The sequence below is a fragment of the Halichoerus grypus genome, chromosome 8, assembly GCF_964656455.1.
Source record: "Halichoerus grypus chromosome 8, mHalGry1.hap1.1, whole genome shotgun sequence".
Taxonomy (NCBI): domain Eukaryota; kingdom Metazoa; phylum Chordata; class Mammalia; order Carnivora; family Phocidae; genus Halichoerus; species Halichoerus grypus.
In genome coordinates, this window is record NC_135719.1 from 67310875 (window position 1) to 67328385 (window position 17511).

Consider the following 17511-nt stretch of genomic DNA (forward strand, 5'->3'; position numbering starts at 1 on the left):
GCCCCTGCCTGCATGTGCTTTGTGGAGCACCCGCCTCTGACCCTGGTCTCTGAGGCAGCTGCTCATCCCCTGTGGAAAAGGATTGGCACCACCTTGTTAAAAGTGCACACCCTGCCCACTACTTTCAAGAGCAAGAGACTTCCCTACCAAACAGAAACAGACACAGAGAGTTAGACAAAATGAGACATGAATATGTCACAAATGAAAGAACAGGACAAAATTACAGCAAGGGAACTGGAGAAGCCTGATGTGGGGCTGGATCTCAGGACCCTGGGATAGTGACCTGAGCCAAAGGCAAATGCTTAACCTACTGATCCACCCAAGTGCCCCTGTTTTTGTTTTTAATAGACTTTATTTCTTAGAGCTAGTAGTTTTTAACAAGTTCCACAGGTCATTCTAATGTGCATTTAGGATGGAGAGTGACCAGTCTAAGTAAGTCACTGCTCAGTCTGCTCAGCTGAGTTCCTGCAAGCATTCCCTCAAATACCCTTGCTCTGATGTTTGGAATTACCCACACCTGTCATACCTTCATACTTCCCATAAGTTGCACCCCCTGCCTGGAAACCCCAGATTCCACTCACCATTCAGGAGAACCACTATCTACCAGGTCTCAACTCAAGCAAACGGCTTCCCTAACACCTAAAGTTTCTTGTTGTTCCCTGAACACATTTTCCTATCACCTAGTTCTTTGGGCATACCTACATTATACTCTTTATCAGGATGTTTTTTAATTGTTTGATCACATGTCTGCCCCTCCACTAAACTGAAGCAATTTGAGAACAGTTTTGTGTTTTATTCATCTTGTCAGTACTTAGCACTAACAAATTCTTGGTCAAACAAATGCACAATGCTGCATGTATGAACTATATTTTGAAATTGAAAAATCTAGTATTTTTCATTCAAAGTTTATCTATTGCTTGCTAAAATATGAAACCCTCAGGTACTTTTGATTCCTCTTAGAGTCTGCACATTCCTTGTGTCTTGGCCCAAGGAACAGAATACTGGCTAAAAACAGACATGGTCTCCCAGCAGATCACTGTGTCACCCTAAGTCATTTAATTTCCCTGGCATCTTGTTCCTCATCTGTAAAATGCGGATTGCTGAGGCCCCTTCCACCGTGAATCAAGCCCTATATAACAGGGGTTTACACTCTTTTCCAGGAGGACAGGAAAACTGTTTTCCTGTTTGAAAACAAAGGAGGGGGGGCACCTGGGTGGCTCAGTAAGTTAAGTACCTGCCTTCAGCTCAGGTTATGATCCCATGGTCCTGGGATGGAGCCCTGAAGTGGGCTCCCTGCTCAGCTCTGCCCCTCCCTCTGCTTGTGTTCTCTCTCTCTAATAAATAAAACCTTCAAAAAAAAAAAAAGGAAAAGAAAAGGGAAGAGAGGGACTGATATATAAGAAAACTGAACACATCAAGTTTTACCATTGTTTTAATTATTGAAACAAAATTAACATAAGTCAAATTACGTGGAACAATGTCTCTGATGTAAGAGATGAATATGAATTTTACATGACAGTGTCTTACCCACTATAACAAATTTCCAATAATTTGACAATTATCTTTCAGTTTTCAAATTTCAAAATTTCAAATTTCAAAAATTTCCCCCAAATTCTAAACAAAGTATGCAAATTGCAAATTAACTCTAAACATGCATAACTATCTTCTTATCCAGTTTTGTGTGAATAGACTGAACAGTTCAGATCTGACCAAGATATTGATGGTGAACATGAGAATTCTCCCCTCCCCACCTCTAAGCTTCCAGCCCCACAACTACAGCTACCTGCCCAGAAGGTCAAATATAGTGACACAATGACCAATGTAGAATTAGCATGTAGATTATATTTGTATCATCATCAATATAACTTTATGATCGGTATTCAAAAAGCATAAAAGCATATCAGCATTAAAAAGAACACAGTATTTCTTCAATCTAAATGCACCATCTTCAAACCTGGAAAAAAGAAAATAGATTTGTTAGCAAATACATTTATTTTATTTAGATTATAGGTCGCACCACCAAATTTGTCCAACTTTTGCTATGTTGTAAAAGAAATAGCTGCAGACAGTTTTCCAAACCCATTACAAAGAGCATAGCCCATTAATTTATCCCACTGGTTCTCCCACAACCTTACAGGAAAGAAGGCTGGTATTAGAGTTCAGATCCCAGCTCTCCCATTTAGTAACTGTGTGACTCCGGGCAGGTCACCCAAACTCTCTGAGGCTCTCTTAAACGAATTTCCCTGTGCTAGGATGTAACAGGAAATTTGAATAGGTTTTCAGTAGCATGGTACCCTGTGGAGATGAATTTCACGGAAAAGCTGGATTTTCTACCTCTGGACTCCAACAATGCAAAGAAGTCCAATTCCTCCCTCTTTCACACTGCTGAGTAATAAAGCAACTGCTATGCAAAGGAAGAGAACAGTTCATGTCTGAAGGCCCAGGGATGCCCACCACAGAAATGGAAGAAGAAAGATGAAATCCTCGCAGGTAGTGTGGGTAACTAGCTGCCTCTATCCTGGTAGAGTACTCCAACAGCTCCTCTGACTTTTTTAGAGGGCTAGGGACACTGGCAGCTTTAGACTGGGGCACACACCTTTCTCATGCCACTCCACATTCCCCGTAGGATTCCTTCTTACCTGCTGAAATGCTACCCTGATTAATGTCTTTCCTATAATGAGGGTTATCCTACAGAGTTGTCTGTAAATAGTTCCCAGGACAGCAAAACAAGAAAAGTTATTTTCTTAAGGTTAGAAACCTACCTCCATGATGTTGGTTAGTTGTCTCGCTCTGCGAAAAAGAAAACAGAGAAAGAAAGAGAGTAAGCTTTACTTTTAAAATACTACTAACAAATGCCTAAAACATTTGTTGTCCCTAACCCTGAATACCCAGTAGGGCCCAATCTTGCCTACTAGCCTCAGATCCCAACCCAGCCAGGGAGTACTGGATAGGGCACTAGGAGAGCAGGGCCTACAGACAAAGGCCTGTGCCTCCCTGAGACCTTTGATGGTTCTAATCCATGAGGCTGTCAGGAAAGCCCAAGGAGGCCAGTAGGTAGGAAACCCGGGGAGCTCATGTGCATTTGTGCAGGTGCGGGCTGCTGCCGCTCCCTGTTTCTGCTATAGGGAAACTACTGTTTCGGGGCTCAGGCTGTCCAGAGGTGTCTCAGAAGGTGCCACCTACCAGAGCTTTAATAATGTTCCCTGTCAATCCCAGTATGCAGATTTTTTTTATATCAAAGCAGCTTTAAGCTATGCCTATACTCAGATACAACTGTCAGTAGCTAAGGAAAGAACTTAAAAACTTACCCCACTTAACGATCTGGGGCTCATTGAGAGTAACATGCTTTACACGGCAGCTAAATTCATCCTGTCCATTGGGAGTGAATTCAGTGTGGACCAGAAGATAGAAAGTCCAGTCCTTGCTGAAAGACAGGTCTGACTGTTCTGCCTTCATCTTCTCTCCATTCTTCAGCAATTCAATTTCAATTTCTGGTGGGTGGAACCCTGACACGTAGCAGTTCAGGAAATTTGGCTTTCCATTCTCTGCTGGGTGACGTGAGTAAACCTGAATTTTTGGAGCATCTGAGGGACATAAGGGAAAGACAAATGAAAATTGCAGAGTATTTCACTTGGGACTACCTTGGTCTAAAGCTATATCAGGCAACAAATGTTTAAATTTGATGACTGATTTCTCCCAATTCCATTTCTACTCTGGCCAAATGAACTTCCACTTTTCCAAAAGGCTACATCCATTTTGAGGGCTAAAACCACGACTTAGTATTTTTTCCACATAATTCCTCTACTCCTGGCTTTTTGTTTTTTTTCTAGCAGATTTCTAGTAGTATCATCTTCTGTCACTGGAATTTGTGCCAAATCCTTAACCTTTCGCGGTGGAGACTCTCAAGAACTTTTGATGGCTTATTAGCACCCATATAATTCTTCACACATCTCTCAAGAGTCCTCATGATTTGGCCCCAACCTACTTTTCAAACTTCATTTCTCACTTCACACACTCTTCATAATAGCCACATCAAAAAACTTATGTTATTGTACCTTGTTTGAGCCCATCTTTTTTTTTTTTTAATGTTGATTCCTTTCCTTTTTGGTTCCTGCTCCTGCCTAGATCCACACCCATCTGACTTCTCAATATGTATTAAGCGTCTAGTATAATGCAATTGCTCTGGAAATGGCAGATATTGTTATTATTATTGCCTCAAACCAAACTTAAATGCGTACAGAAGCCAGAAATACCATAAATGAGTGAATTGGGCTGGGTAAGAACAATAGGGCAGGGTGAGGACTGTGGCAAATGAGAAAGAACATACTCTCCACTGTGACCAAGTAGGGTAATGTGTGCATACTGGTATTTGCATTTTTAATTAGCACCCTCAAGTGATTGCTCTAACTGCCACGTTGGGAATATGTTGCTGCTATAGAACAGTAGTTTCCAAAATAGGATGCATAACTAGACCATCCCTGGAGGTAATGGAAAGAAACTATATAAACTCCATTCCATATTTTTCATCCAATGAAGAGAACTGTTACTGCCACTAAATGTACAGATTGACACTAATATATGTGTATAATTCACTTTTAAATACACGTATATGCGGTGTATCTGTTTACTAAAGGGCGGCTCCTCCATGTCCAGGAGGTGGTGGGGAGGAGGAGTACTAGGCTACTCTGACCAGGTTTATCTGTCTAGAAACACCCTGTCATCAAAGGAAAGGTCACCAGCCCCACCAGGAGCTAGCCTAGGGATCCCAATGAAGCCCTGATTTTTTCCATAAAGTTAAAAATGAAGACAAATCAGAAAGCTCTTTGTATTGGAACTTCTAATAATTAGAACATAATAAATGCCATAAGAGTCAGAGCACAGGTTCATCAGGCCTAGAATTCTCTCTTTGAGGAAGCCAGGCAGGGTTCTGCAAGAACATCACAATAACCTTTTCTAAGAGGTGGACAAGTATCAGACAAGGCCTGGGTTTGAATCTGGGCTCAGCCACTCACTGGTTCTGTGACTTTGGGACAGTTAGTTGAGCTTCTGAAGCTTAAGGGAAACATCAATTTATGTCCACAGTGAAACAAAACCCACACAGGGGACAGAGCAAAAAATAGACCCCCAGAGGCAAATCATCATTACCCATTTCTTATCTTTTTTTTTTTTTTTTAAGATTTCTATTTATTTATTTGAGAAAGAGAGAGAGAGAGCATAGAGGGAGAAGCTCACTCCCCGCTGAGCAGAGAGCCCTAGGTGGAGCTCAATTCCAGGACCCCGGAATCATGACCCGAGTCGAAGGCAGATGCTTAACCGAAGGAACCACCCAGGCGCCCCTCCAGAGTATCTTCTAGAAATTGTCTATTCATGGCATGTACTACTTTGGAAATTTTCAAATTAAGATTTTTCTTTTAATGTCAGCTTGTTATTTTTAAAATGTTTTCTATGGTTGCCAGCAAATATCAGTAACAGTATTTGTGCTTTATTTTGTAAATAGATTATAAATTAAATACTTTTTTCCATGATCAAAACCCCCGCTTCACAGAAGCTTTTGTGAGGGGAAAATAGGAGGGTTCTGGTATATTGCGGGATATTTAGAACGTGCTCAGGATGTAGAGTGTCCCTGACAGACGACCTGGGTAACCGTGTTGATTACCCTTATCACTGGTTTTACAATCTCCCTGACTGGTAAACCTTCGCTTTTTCAAAACAGAAAGTAGAAGCTTAGTTCATCTTGGAAAGAACCAGGCAAAGAGCCAAAGAGGAAGCCCTCTGTGAAGAAAAGGCAACAGGGCCCCAGGCTCTCCAGCTTGCTGGCAAGAATCTCACCAGAAGCTGACGAGGAGGTACTGAAAAACCGCAGTTTGCAGCCAAAGGGCGCAGACCCGCACAAAAAGCTCTGCTCCCGCTAGATTGTCTGCCATTTCTCCCCCGTGTTGGTGATGAAGTTACTTAAACTCTTGGTGTCTCAGTTTCCTTATGTATGAAATGCTGATGATATTAACCATTGCATTTACATCGTAGGCTCATCTCGGAACCAAATGGCATAAAGCACACAACGTCCCCAGCACGCTCCTTATCAATAACAACTAGCTCTTAACGATTATTAAAAGCGACAAGGAACGGTAACAAGTGAATTAATGATGTCAAAGCGCTCTGTAACACCTCCAAACATTCTACAAACTCCACGTGTGAATTCCTCCCCCGCGGTTTCGCCGCATATTCGTGGGGCGGGCAACCAGCCGGGCGTTGCGAAGTAAGCCCGAAGCCCCCGGGATCCGAGAAGAGCAGTTGCAGCGGACTGATGGATGCGCGCGGTGCCTCCCGCAAAGCCCAGACCGATGTCCCCACCCTTTCACAGCCCTCGCCTCCCCGCTTTTGGGACCCGCCTTCCCGCCCTCCCAGGCAGACAGCGGCACCCGGGTAGCTAGAGGTTCCGCGGAAGAGAAACCTCTGCCGTTCCGAAGTCTGTCATCACCCCGAAACTTTGTCCTGACCCACCCGGCACGCACATGCCGGAGGCCTCCCGCGTCCCCCTCTCCCGAAGAAGAAAAAAGAGGCTTGCGTCCTGGGCTCGCACCCCCTCCCAGCTCCCCACTCCCCGGCCACCCACCGCTTCCCCACCCGCAGACCAAGCCCGCTGCTAGCCCCAGGCCGGGGAGAAGAACTAGGGAGGAGGAGGGGTGGGTGAGCTACAGAGTTAATGCGGAGAATGCCAAAAAGATTGGGGCACAGGAGAAGGGCTAGGGCAAGAGCGGACACTCACACTGGACGGCATGCAGGCCGGAGAGAGAGAGCAGCCCGACGAAGACGAAGGTCAGGAGAGGCGCCATCACCACCCAAACACGAGCAGCGCGACACTAGGACTGGCCGTCCGCCCCGCGCCTCCACTTATATTCCATGCGCGCACCGCCAATCAGCACCCTTCTGGCAGGGGCCGTCACTCGTCTCCTAGCGCTCGAGGACTGGCCAGGTTAGAAAGAGGGACTTTCCCGGTTTCAGTTTCATTTTCCTGTAAGGCCCCGTGATGCTTAGAAAGGCATGGGTTGGACCGAGTGGTTTCGCTGTCCCTAGACCCGCGCGCTCCGACTTGGGTGCGCGCCAGAGCCTGGGGAGAGGGCCTCCTACCGTAGAACTTGGGCTGGACCTACCTTGGTCCAGCGCTCTCTCTTTGAGAACCATCCAGCCTCAGAGTAACTTGCTTACCATGTCCCAGCCAGGTGGGACCTTAGGACCTGTGGTTTTCGTTCGAGAAAACTCAAGCCCACAAAGATTAAGAGAGTGGACAAAGGATGAATGGTGGGGGGCAGAATAAGAACTTTGATTAATAACTACGACCCAGGAATATAATGTAGGGTTTCTGGATTCTTTGGGCAAGAAAAATAGTCCAGGAACCTCGAGGCCACCTGAGGACGGCTCAGAGAACCGTACAGAATGGACAAGGACCTTCCTGCCTCCTGAATTCCTTCAGGCAAAAGTTTCTTTTTGTAAATAAAGCCCTGTGCCAAGAAATTCTCTGTATCTTCCTGCTTTTGTTTAACTAATTTTCTTCGTTTTGTTGATTTGTGGGAAAAACAAAACCACTGATAGCAAAACAGTAACTGCCTAGAGCCTTAGAGTTTACAGACCTCTTTAGGTATACATCATTCCCTGTGAATTACCACATTAGAATGGTTTGGCACATAGTAGGCATTCGGTAAATGGAATGAATGAATGATTGATTGAATGAACAAACCAGTAAATATAGGAATAAACAGTAGGAAATAGGAATTACCCCACTAATTTTTATGGATAAGGGAAAACAAAAGCTGAGACTAGGATTCAAACTCTCCTGATGCCATTGCATTCATGCTTTAGACACTTGGAAGATAAGGGCACTGAAATTTTAGTGAGAATTTGGATTGCTTCGGCCATGGGCCCAGCCAAAGAAGTCAAACCTACTGACTGTAAGAGCATAACCATGTTAAACCACTTAAGAAAACCTATACTCCAGAGATACCTTAAAAAAGATGCTGACATCACATGGCAGCTGAGTCCACCAGTCTCTCAGTGGAACAGTGAGGAGAGGAAGTGAACCATGGGGCAGGACAGAGATCTTGGAAATCACCACGGTTTTCAGTTAAAAGGAGTTGGGTTGTGATTCCCCAAGGAAACAACAAATATGTTATATATTTCTCTTACATGTTTTTAGACCTTGTAATAACCCCTATTATGGAAGCCATGTCTGAACTAGAAAAAGTAGAATACTCTCCACGGACCTAATGAAATGAGAGACTGCACAGAGAGCCTCACACTGTTCCTAACAGAGTGTTTTATGTTTAACAAGCATACTATAATTATTGATGTTTTTTACCTAGTTTTCCTACCAGCTCTATCCATAATTCTCTCGAAATATAAGAATAATAGTTATGCATAAAGTTATGAGTAAAGACATTCTTGCTTCTCTCATTTGTTTGTGTTTTTAAAAAAACTCATTTAAGGCTCTTAACGCCTGAAATGTTCGTGTTGAATTGTTTTCTAGTTCCCTGGGAGTATAGGAAGACACAGGGCTATTTTTCACCTCTAAATTCTCTGTTTACTACATCACAGAGAAATACTATCCTTAAAATTCACTATAGATAGATTCTGACCTATTCACTTAGAAAATCAATTTAAAAAGTCATTTTAAAATGCAATAAAGACAGAGAAAATATATTTTTCAGTTTTTTGTGTTTGGAGAACTGTATTTTTCTTAAATTTCCATTTATGACATGCTTTGAATAGTGAGAATGAAAATGAGATAAAAAACTTTTTTTTAAAGACTTATTTATTTGAGAGAGAGAGAGAGAGAGCAAAAGGGGGGGTGTGGGAGAGGGAGAGAGAATCCCAAGCCAACTCTGTGCTGAGGGTGGAGACTGATACCAGGCTCCATCTCACAGCCCTGAGATCACAACCTGAGCCAAAACCAAGAGTCAGACGCTCAACCGACTGTACGGCCCAGGTGCCCCAAAACTTTTTTTAACTGAGAGCACTGTTTGTTTAGTAGGGTAAACTTGTGGAAATCTACAAACACGGCAATTTAATAGTGTTATCTCCCAGTCATGGGAATAACAGCTGGAATTTTTTTTTTTTTGCCTGTATGACCTTCCTAAAAATTTTTTTTACAGTGAATGTTTATTCAAAATAGTAAATATTTCAGGGTGCCTGGGTGGTTCAGTCAGTTAAGCGCCCGACTCTTGGTTTCAGCTCAGGTCATGATCTCAGGGTCATGAGATCAAGCTCGGTGTTGGGCTCCCTGCTCAGTGAGAAGTCTGCTTGAAGATTCTCTCCCTCTGACCCTCCCCCTCCACTCACTCTTTCTTTCTCTCTCAAATAAATAAAATAAATCTTTTTAAAAAACAGTAAATATTTTCAAGAATGTGGAAGAACTGGAACTCTCATATCATGTAAAATGATACAATCACTTTGGAAAATAATTTGACAGTTTTTTAAAAAGTTAAATATATACTGCCCATATGATCCAGCCTTGGGTATTCTAAGTATCTACCCAAGAGAAAATAAAAGCATATGTTTATACAAAGACCTGTACACAAATATTCATAGCAACTTTATTTGTAATAGCCAAAAGCTGGAAACAATCCAAACGTCCATCAACGGGTGACTGGATAAACAAATTGTGGTATACCCATATAGTGTAATACTATCAGCAATAAGCAAGGAATGAAGTACTGTACACAACAACATGGATGGAATAATTGTGCTGAATGAAAGAGACCAGACAAAAAAAGAGTATATACTGTACGATTCTGCTTATATAAAACTCTAGAAAAGGCAAACTAATCTATGGAACAGAAAGCAGATGAGTGGTTTCAGGAAGGTGCAGAGTAGGGGAGAGTCAGGAAGATAAAGAAACTTTAGGTTGATGGAGATGAGTTTATCTTGAGTTTGATGATGATTTCATGGATGTATACATATTTTAGAAATTATTAAACTGTACAGTTTAAGTACAATTTATTGTATGTCAATTATACCTGAATAAAGCTATTAAAAAAACCCCAAAAAGCACAGATACCTGTGTTGTTGTCAGGCAGAGGAAGAACGAAGTACTTGAACAGAAAGAAAAAGAACAATACTAAAGTGGGGAGAAAATAGGAATAGGTTAATGCTCAAATGAGTTGGGTTGCACCAAGTGGATTTCGGTCAGCAGTTTTCTGAGATGGGCCCATCCAAACAGCCAGGAAAACCAGGCCCATTCAAGAGGAGAAGACCGAGCATAGGTAGGACATTTGTGCCAGGGCTTTTTCAAATGTTATGTCATTAATCCCTTGCGATTCAAAGTGTGGTCTATACATCATTGGCATCAGCAAAACCTAGGCGTTCTTAGAAATGCACGCTCTTGGGTCCATCCCAGACACATTAAACCAGAGTCTGCATTTTAGTAACATCCCAGGTGTTCCATATACAAATTAAAGTTTGTGAAGCTGCTGACCCAAACCACACAACAATCTAGAAGGTAGGTGTTACTTTCATTTACAGATGAGGAGATAGAGAGGTAAGATACTTGCCCACATTCATACTGGGCTGGGATTCAAACACTGGCCTGTCTGATTCCAAAGGCCCCATAATTTCCACTAGAAAATCACTTTCAGAGAAGGAGTTCAATGGAAGGATTCATTGGCTGGCTTGGAGTTCTGGGCAAGGATTAAAAGCATATGAGAAGGTAAGGGGAAGTAGATAAACAGGAACCAGCACCGAGATGTGTAGGATTATTTCTTAACAGACATTTTTTTTTCTGCCCACAAAAGTAATATATGCACAAGCTAGAAAATTGGAACATACTGAAAACCATGAAGAATAAAATTAGGGGCGCCTGGGTGGCTCAGTCAGTTAAGCATCTGCCTTCAGCTCAGGTCCAGAGTCAGCTCTCCGCTCAGCAGGGAGTCTGCTTCTCCCTCTGCCCCTCTCCCTGCTCATGCTGTCTCTCTCTCTCTCAAATAAATAAAATCTTTTCTAAAAAAGAAAAAATTAAAACTGGTAATCCTACAACCCAGAGATGACTATTGTTAAGTGGTTTAATTTAAGGAGTTTGTAGGTTATTGCCTGTCTAAAAGTACATCCTGGTTAGGTCTATCTGGAGACTGGAAGTCCTCAATCTTTTGAGTTCAATTTCATTAAACTGAGCAAATGTCAGTTAAGTGCAGGCTTTGTGGAAAGTACTGTAACAAAAAAGCAGAAGGGGACAACAGACTCTGCCCACCAGGAGATTCCAATCTTGAGCTAAAATCAGCACAATAATTAATTTATTAGCACCCACCTGAGGTGTCTGTGCTGATGGTCAGATTTGAGAGCTGTTACATAATGGGCAACAGGCCCAAAGGAAATGGAACACAGTACGAGTCTTTTTTTTTTTTTTTTTTTTTTTTGATAGCTGCTAAGTCAGACACTGTACATAGGAGGGGGAAAATACTTCACTGGGGCTCCTGGGTGGCTCAGTCGTTAAGCGTCTGCCTTTGGCTCAGGTCATGATCCCAGGGTCCTGGGATCAAGCCCCACGTCAGGTTCCCTGCTCTGTGGGAAGCCTGCTTCTCCCTCTCCCACTCCCCCTGCTTGTGTTCCCTCTCTCACTGTGTCTTTCTCTGTCAAATAAATAAATAAAATCTTAAAAAAAAAAAAGAAAAGAAGATACTTCACAAGAGCAATATAAAGTAAGTACAATTATCGCTATTTGAGGAAGAGTACATGGGAAGATTCAAGACAGTTAAGATATCCAGATGGTGGGGAATCTCTGCCCCAGGTTTGTGTGTAACCACCAAGCTCTCTCAATTGCCAACTTGTTTTTATTGGGAAAACCATACACATTTGGTATTAAAAACATCAAGCACTACAGACCTATGAAATTCCGATTTCTCTCAAATCCTCTTGACAGTAACTACAGTATTTAAGGTATTTTTTATTTTTAATTACAAGCACAACACATGACTGTAATGCCCATTGGAAAAATGCAAACAAAGTAAAAGTGAAAGTTCCTTCGTCTGTCTCTTATTTCACTCTCCCCACCCCACCCCCCGAAACCATTAAGGTGTGGTGCTTATCCTGCCATGGATATATATTGTATTTAGTTTGGAAAGTGAGGAACTTTAAAATTATAACTACAAAGACTAGTATAGTTTGGAACACAGCACCCACTCTAAGAGGGATTAGAGGTCTCATCAGTTGTCAGCTTGGATGAAGGAAAGTGTTAAGTAAATGCAGAAGCCAAAACCCCCTACCAGTGTGGGGGCAACAGGACAACCCAGGAGCCAGGGCTTGGGCACCATCCCTGGGGATATTACACCCAGTGACTGAGTTACTGGCACAGCCTCTTTTCAATCCATGTTTTCCAACCTCATAAATTCTCAGGTCTGCATCTCAGTTTCTATTTAAAAACTACAGAATTCTGGGGCACCTGGGTGGCTCAGTTGGCTAAGCGTGTGCCTTCAGCTCAGGTCATGATCCCAGGATCCTGGGTTTTCCCCCCTTCACCAGCCGCACCCCCCACTTCCACCCCAGTGGAGCCCCCAGCCTGGGGTCAAACCCTGCCTGCTCAGCGGGTAGTCTGTTTCTCCCTCTCCCTCTGCCCCTCCCCCCCATGAGAGCTCTCTCTCTCTCTCTCAAATAAATAAATAAAATCTTAAAAAAAATTGAAGAATTCCAACTTGGATTTTCTATCCTGCTTTAGATTCCATGCAGCACTATTAAAAATCAAAACTCAGGTACCTGGGTGGCTCAGTCGGTTAAGCGTCTGCCTTCAGCCCAGATCACAATCCCAGGGTCCTGGGATCAAGTCCCTCATCGGGCTCCCTGATCAGCAGGGAGTCTGCTTCTCCCTCTCCCTCTGCCCTTCCTCCTGCTCATGCTCTCTCTCTCAAATAAATAAAATCTTTAAAAAAAAAAAACAAAACAACTCTCCTTTAAATGCCCCTTTTCCCTTTTGGCAAATTTCTCTAAACCCCAGCTTCCCACTTTTCAGCTTGCTTAGCTGATACTGGCCAGTTAGTATATGTGGTCCTTTCTGGTTTTCCCCTGCTCTGTTGGACCTGAATTTGATTGTATGCTCTCTACTCTCTGATGTCTTGGACCTTTCTAAACTCTTCTCCTTTTTCTTTTTTCATTGTTAGGTGTCCAGTAGCCAGACACCACTTTGTTCTTTGCTCAGAAGGCAGGGACTTGCTGAAAACTCTTCTCCTAAAAGAAGACTGTAAAGAAACCAGGAAGAATTGTTTAGTAAAAAATCAGTAATCTAAAACAAAACAAAACAAAAACACCAAAAGGCGAGAGATGTATATACAAGAGCCACCATACACACAATTGGAGCAGTCAAAAACAAAGGAGGAAGTCAGAAAATAGAAGTTTGGTGAGTTTGTGATTTTTTCCCCTTATTTTATTATTTATCATCATTGTTGCAACTGTAGATCAACTTGCCACAAATGAGTTTGCTAAAAGATAATTTATCATTTCTAAAATTAGCCAAAAGTCTTTTTATCCAATGACCAATGACAGCAGAACCTGAGATGGGACTGACCCCTCTGGCCACTCGATGTCCTGAGGATGTGAGAAGGTGAGATGGACTCCACCATCTACCCCAAGAAGCCAGGCTGTGACAGGTGGAAGGTGGTTCAGTGAGCTCACCCTCAGAGTTTAGTGAGGGGAAGGGGGGGTTCCACAAAATTTGGATCATTGTATACATATGAACTGAACTTGATTATTTTAGTTTAATAATATAGCTATTTTCTTTCTTTTTTTTAAGATTTTTATTTATTTATTTGACAGAGAGAGACACAGCGAGAGAGGGAACACAAGCAGGGAGAGTGGGAGAGGGAGAAGCAGGCTTCCCGCAGAGCAGGGAACCCAATGTGGGGCTCGAACCCAGGACCCTGGGATCATGACCTGAGTTGAATGCAGACACTTAACGACTGAGCCACCCAGGCGCCCCAATAATATAGCTATTTTCTATGTCATTATGTACAGAACTGGTTTCTTATTATTAACAATTTAGACTTTTCTCCATATCATACCTTGTGGTAAGCAGAATAATGCCCCACCCACCCAGCTGTTCATGTCCTAATGAATGTGAATGGTGTAAGGGACTTTGCATCTCCCCTTGAGATTATCAGGAAGCACAGATTCTCCTCTGGAGCCTCTAGAAAGGAAAGCAGCCCTGCCTTAATGTTAACCCCCTGAAACTTATGTTAGACTTGTGACTTATAGAACCGTAAGATGATAATTTGTGTTGTTTTAAGCCACGAAGTTTGTGGTAATTTGTGCAATGTGTGGTGTTACAGCAGCGAGAAAAAAACAATTCATGCCCCTTTTTCAGAATCATGAATATTTGGGCCTTGGTTGCCAGGAGCCTAGTTCAGTAGAAATATTTGCCTTTCAAAGTCAAGTTTACCTGATGGTTAGCCAGATTCTAGCCATATAGTGCATTTTTGGTACACTCGTGTTTGAGGAAGGGCTATTGTCAGCTGGATAGCTGAAGGGGTGGGAGTTGGGCAGAAACCTGGGCTGGTCAGGAGCTTTGGTCTTGCCCCTCCCATCACTACCCTCGCCAACCTGGCTTAGTCCCAACTACCTTTTCTGGACCATTTCACAGACGCCACACGCCAAGTGGGCTAAACCACTTCTGCCCTGCCTGCTCTTGCCAGTGTTAAACAGAGAAGGAGGGGAACAGGAAGAGCCTTCTAGTCCTTCTAGACAAAGGTCTCCCAAAGTGTTGGCTTCTTTCTTCTTAGCCTGGCCCTGATCCATCCATCAGATCTCAGTGTGCACCACAATCATTCAATCATTCAACAAACCTTTACTGAGCACCTTGCTAAGTGCTGGGCACTGGACTGGCACTGGGGGAACATCTTTCTTCAAAGAGCTCAGAGACTCTGGTTTAGAGACGTGTGACTAAATTATGATTCCAGGAAAGCAATTAATTCCACCTGGAGGGGTTAAAGAGCATGCAGAGGACTTTGGTGCCAAGGAAAGAATGTGGACTTTATCCCTTAGATCATGATGCAGGTGCAGTGAAACTGGGTTTTTTTCTTTTTTTAACTCATTTGTCTTTGAGGCATTTTTTGTTTGATATTTTAAAAAGCTTTTCCACATAGCTTCATGTTTTTTCTAATTATAAAATTCATATTCATTATGAAAAATTCAGACTATATAGGTAAGAATAAAAATAATTTAAATTGTCTGTTAAGCCACCACCCAAAGATAACTACTGCTAATGAATTGATGTTTGTTTCTAGACTTCGTCTATTCATATACAGATATAAATATGGATCTACATGGTTACAAAGATGTGATTATTCTGCATAGATTTCTTTGCAAATAGGTTTTTTTATTTAACTATATATCATGGACAATATATCCATATTTCAATAATAATAGAGATCTATGTAGTTTTTTCAGGCTTTCATAATACAGTTGCCCCTTGCACAGCATGGGGATTATAGGCAACCCCCCCTCCCCCCGCCGGCCCGTGCAGTTGAAAATCTGCATATAACTTTGATTCCTCAAAAGGTTAACCACTAATGACCTACTGTTGACTGGAAGCCTTACCAATAATATAAACATTCAATTAACACATATTTTGTATATGCATTATATACTATATTCTTACAATAAAGCTAAGAGAAAAGAAAATATTAAGAACATCATAAGGAAAACACATTTACAGCACTGTACTGTATTTATGGGAGAAAAAAAATCCACCTATAGGTGGATCCACATGCTTCAAACCCACGTTGTTCAAGAGTCAACTGTATTTCATGACATGAATATACCATACTTTTTTACCCAATCCTGTATTGGGGACATTTCCAGTTTTTTCCTATTATACCACATCCTCTACACTGAAATTGCCCTCCGTAGACTTTGTACGAGGTTACACTCCACTGCCCAATAGAAAGAGTGCTCATCTTCTCACATTCTTCCCTAAGCTGGTCATTATCATTGAAAAATTGCATCTCCTTGTTTGACTTCATATATTTTTTAAAGATTTATTTATTTTAGAGAGCGTTCGAGAGAGAGAGAGAGAGAGAGAGAGAGAGTGTGTGTGTGTGTGTGTGTGCTTGAGTGGGGGGAAGGGCAGAGGGACAGAATCATCAAGCCAACTCCCCACTGAGGGCAGAGACCAAGGCAGGGCTCCATTTTATGACCCATGAGATAATGACCTGAGGTGAAATCAGGAGTCGGTTCCAATTCCGTGACCAATAGAGCCACCCAGGCCCCCTTGACTTCATATTTTTAAAAGGCAGTTAGGTTGAACAGTTCTTCACATATTTGCTTGTTATATGTGTTTCCTGTTCAGTGAGTCTCCTATTCATGATTCCCTCAGCCAAAATCCCTAGGCACTGGGAACAACACTGGCTAATGCAGCAGAGGAGTGTGCCTAAAGGGTATTTGTTAGGCAAATGTTACCTATGTCTAGGTGAAAGATAGAAGTTAATTTTTTCATCCTCTCAACTTGTTTTTGTTTTTCAAAATAAAATGTTAGAAGGAAGAGAGCCCGGAGTGGGAAAAGGCGGGGGAGGGTTGGGAAAGTGACTGCAGTCCATCCTAGATCCCTCCTTTTCCCAGATTCTGCTCCCAGCTCTGAGGACAACTGCCACTCTTGCCTGGAGGTTCTCAGCCATCTTGAATGAGTCTACCTCTTCCAGCCCCACAGCATGGGTGACAAGAGCCAGGCTGCTCCTGGGGCAGCCTCAGCCCTCCAGGACAGTGACTTCCATCAGGCCATGTCCCTGATGGCCTTGCTGGAGATCAACTATCAAGTTTCAGACCAAGTAGGATAGTATATTGATTTTCATCTTGCCTCTGAGGGAAATAAAACCTCAGTTTTTGAATAGAAAAAAATCAGGTGAAGTACACACGATGGAAACTGACATTGGTGACTGTCTATTCAGCACCATTTCTGAAAGGTGACTTTCTCGGAATTAATGCTGGATAGCATGGGAAGACATGGTCAAGAATAAGAGGGAATGTATTATAGGCACAGATGTGTTGGATCTGAAACCAGAAGGTCTAGAACCTGGAGGATCATGGAACCACCATCATAATCATCACCAAATCAGGGTTAAGTAGTCATATCCAAATTCTGCTTAGAGTATTTGAAGCTCATGATAGAAAGAAATATACAAGGAAGCAACTTTGATAGAGTTGATTTCTGGTCCACAAACAATTTGATGGTCAATGGTGTCACCCATTCAAGTTTTATGCTAAACCATCTGTTTGAAGATAAGTAGAAAAGTAGAACTTGAAACTCAAACTACTTAACTTTTAAAAAAGAGGCTGAGAAATGCAGTAAGTTGCACAGTCAAGATCAGTAACAGTCTCTTCCAACTTGCTTTCAGGCAGTCTTACGTGTGAAACAAATATAATTTAAATGTGAAAGGAAAGTATTTTTGTCTAATCATATTTATTCAGTTGTACTTAATTGTGTAACAGAAATATTTTGCAGACTTTATGTATAATTCAATGAAGCCCTATTAATAACTACATTTT

At 42.2% G+C, this 17511-nt stretch overlaps 1 protein-coding gene, 1 long non-coding RNA gene and 1 pseudogene across 2 annotated transcripts in view; 2 read left to right on the forward strand and 1 right to left on the reverse strand.

Annotated features, from left to right (window-relative positions):
- LOC118521970 (uncharacterized) overlaps positions 1 to 6521 on the forward strand; it is a 131262-nt gene extending 124741 nt beyond the window's left edge. The window contains exons 3-4 of the long non-coding RNA XR_013450477.1: positions 5714 to 5846; positions 6025 to 6521. This is a non-coding gene — a long non-coding RNA (uncharacterized LOC118521970). The remainder of the gene's footprint in view (positions 1 to 5713; positions 5847 to 6024) is intronic.
- B2M (beta-2-microglobulin) lies at positions 1417 to 6911 on the reverse strand. The gene is made up of 4 exons (XM_036070795.2): positions 6767 to 6911; positions 3309 to 3584; positions 2763 to 2790; positions 1417 to 1954 (listed from the first exon to the last, which is right to left on the reverse strand). Exons 1-3 carry the CDS (start codon positions 6831 to 6833, stop codon positions 2777 to 2779), a joined length of 357 nt encoding a protein of 118 aa, XP_035926688.1. The 5' UTR covers positions 6834 to 6911; the 3' UTR covers positions 1417 to 1954; positions 2763 to 2776.
- A 9765-nt stretch (positions 6912 to 16676) lies between these two features.
- Positions 16677 to 17267, forward strand: LOC118521987 (transmembrane emp24 domain-containing protein 5 pseudogene; annotated as a pseudogene).
- Positions 17268 to 17511: the final 244 nt, after the last annotated feature.

What these genes read in the sequence shown, in the direction of transcription:
- B2M (XM_036070795.2), bottom strand. Translation starts at nt 6,833, where the DNA reads ATGGCGCCTCTCCTGACCTTCGTCTTCGTCGGGCTGCTCTCTCTCTCC. An exon ending in CGGCCTGCATGCCGTCCAGT is followed by an intron (nt 3,585 to 6,766) that starts GTGAGTGTCCGC and finishes TATGTCCCTCAG; the next exon opens with ATGCTCCAAAAATTCAGGTT.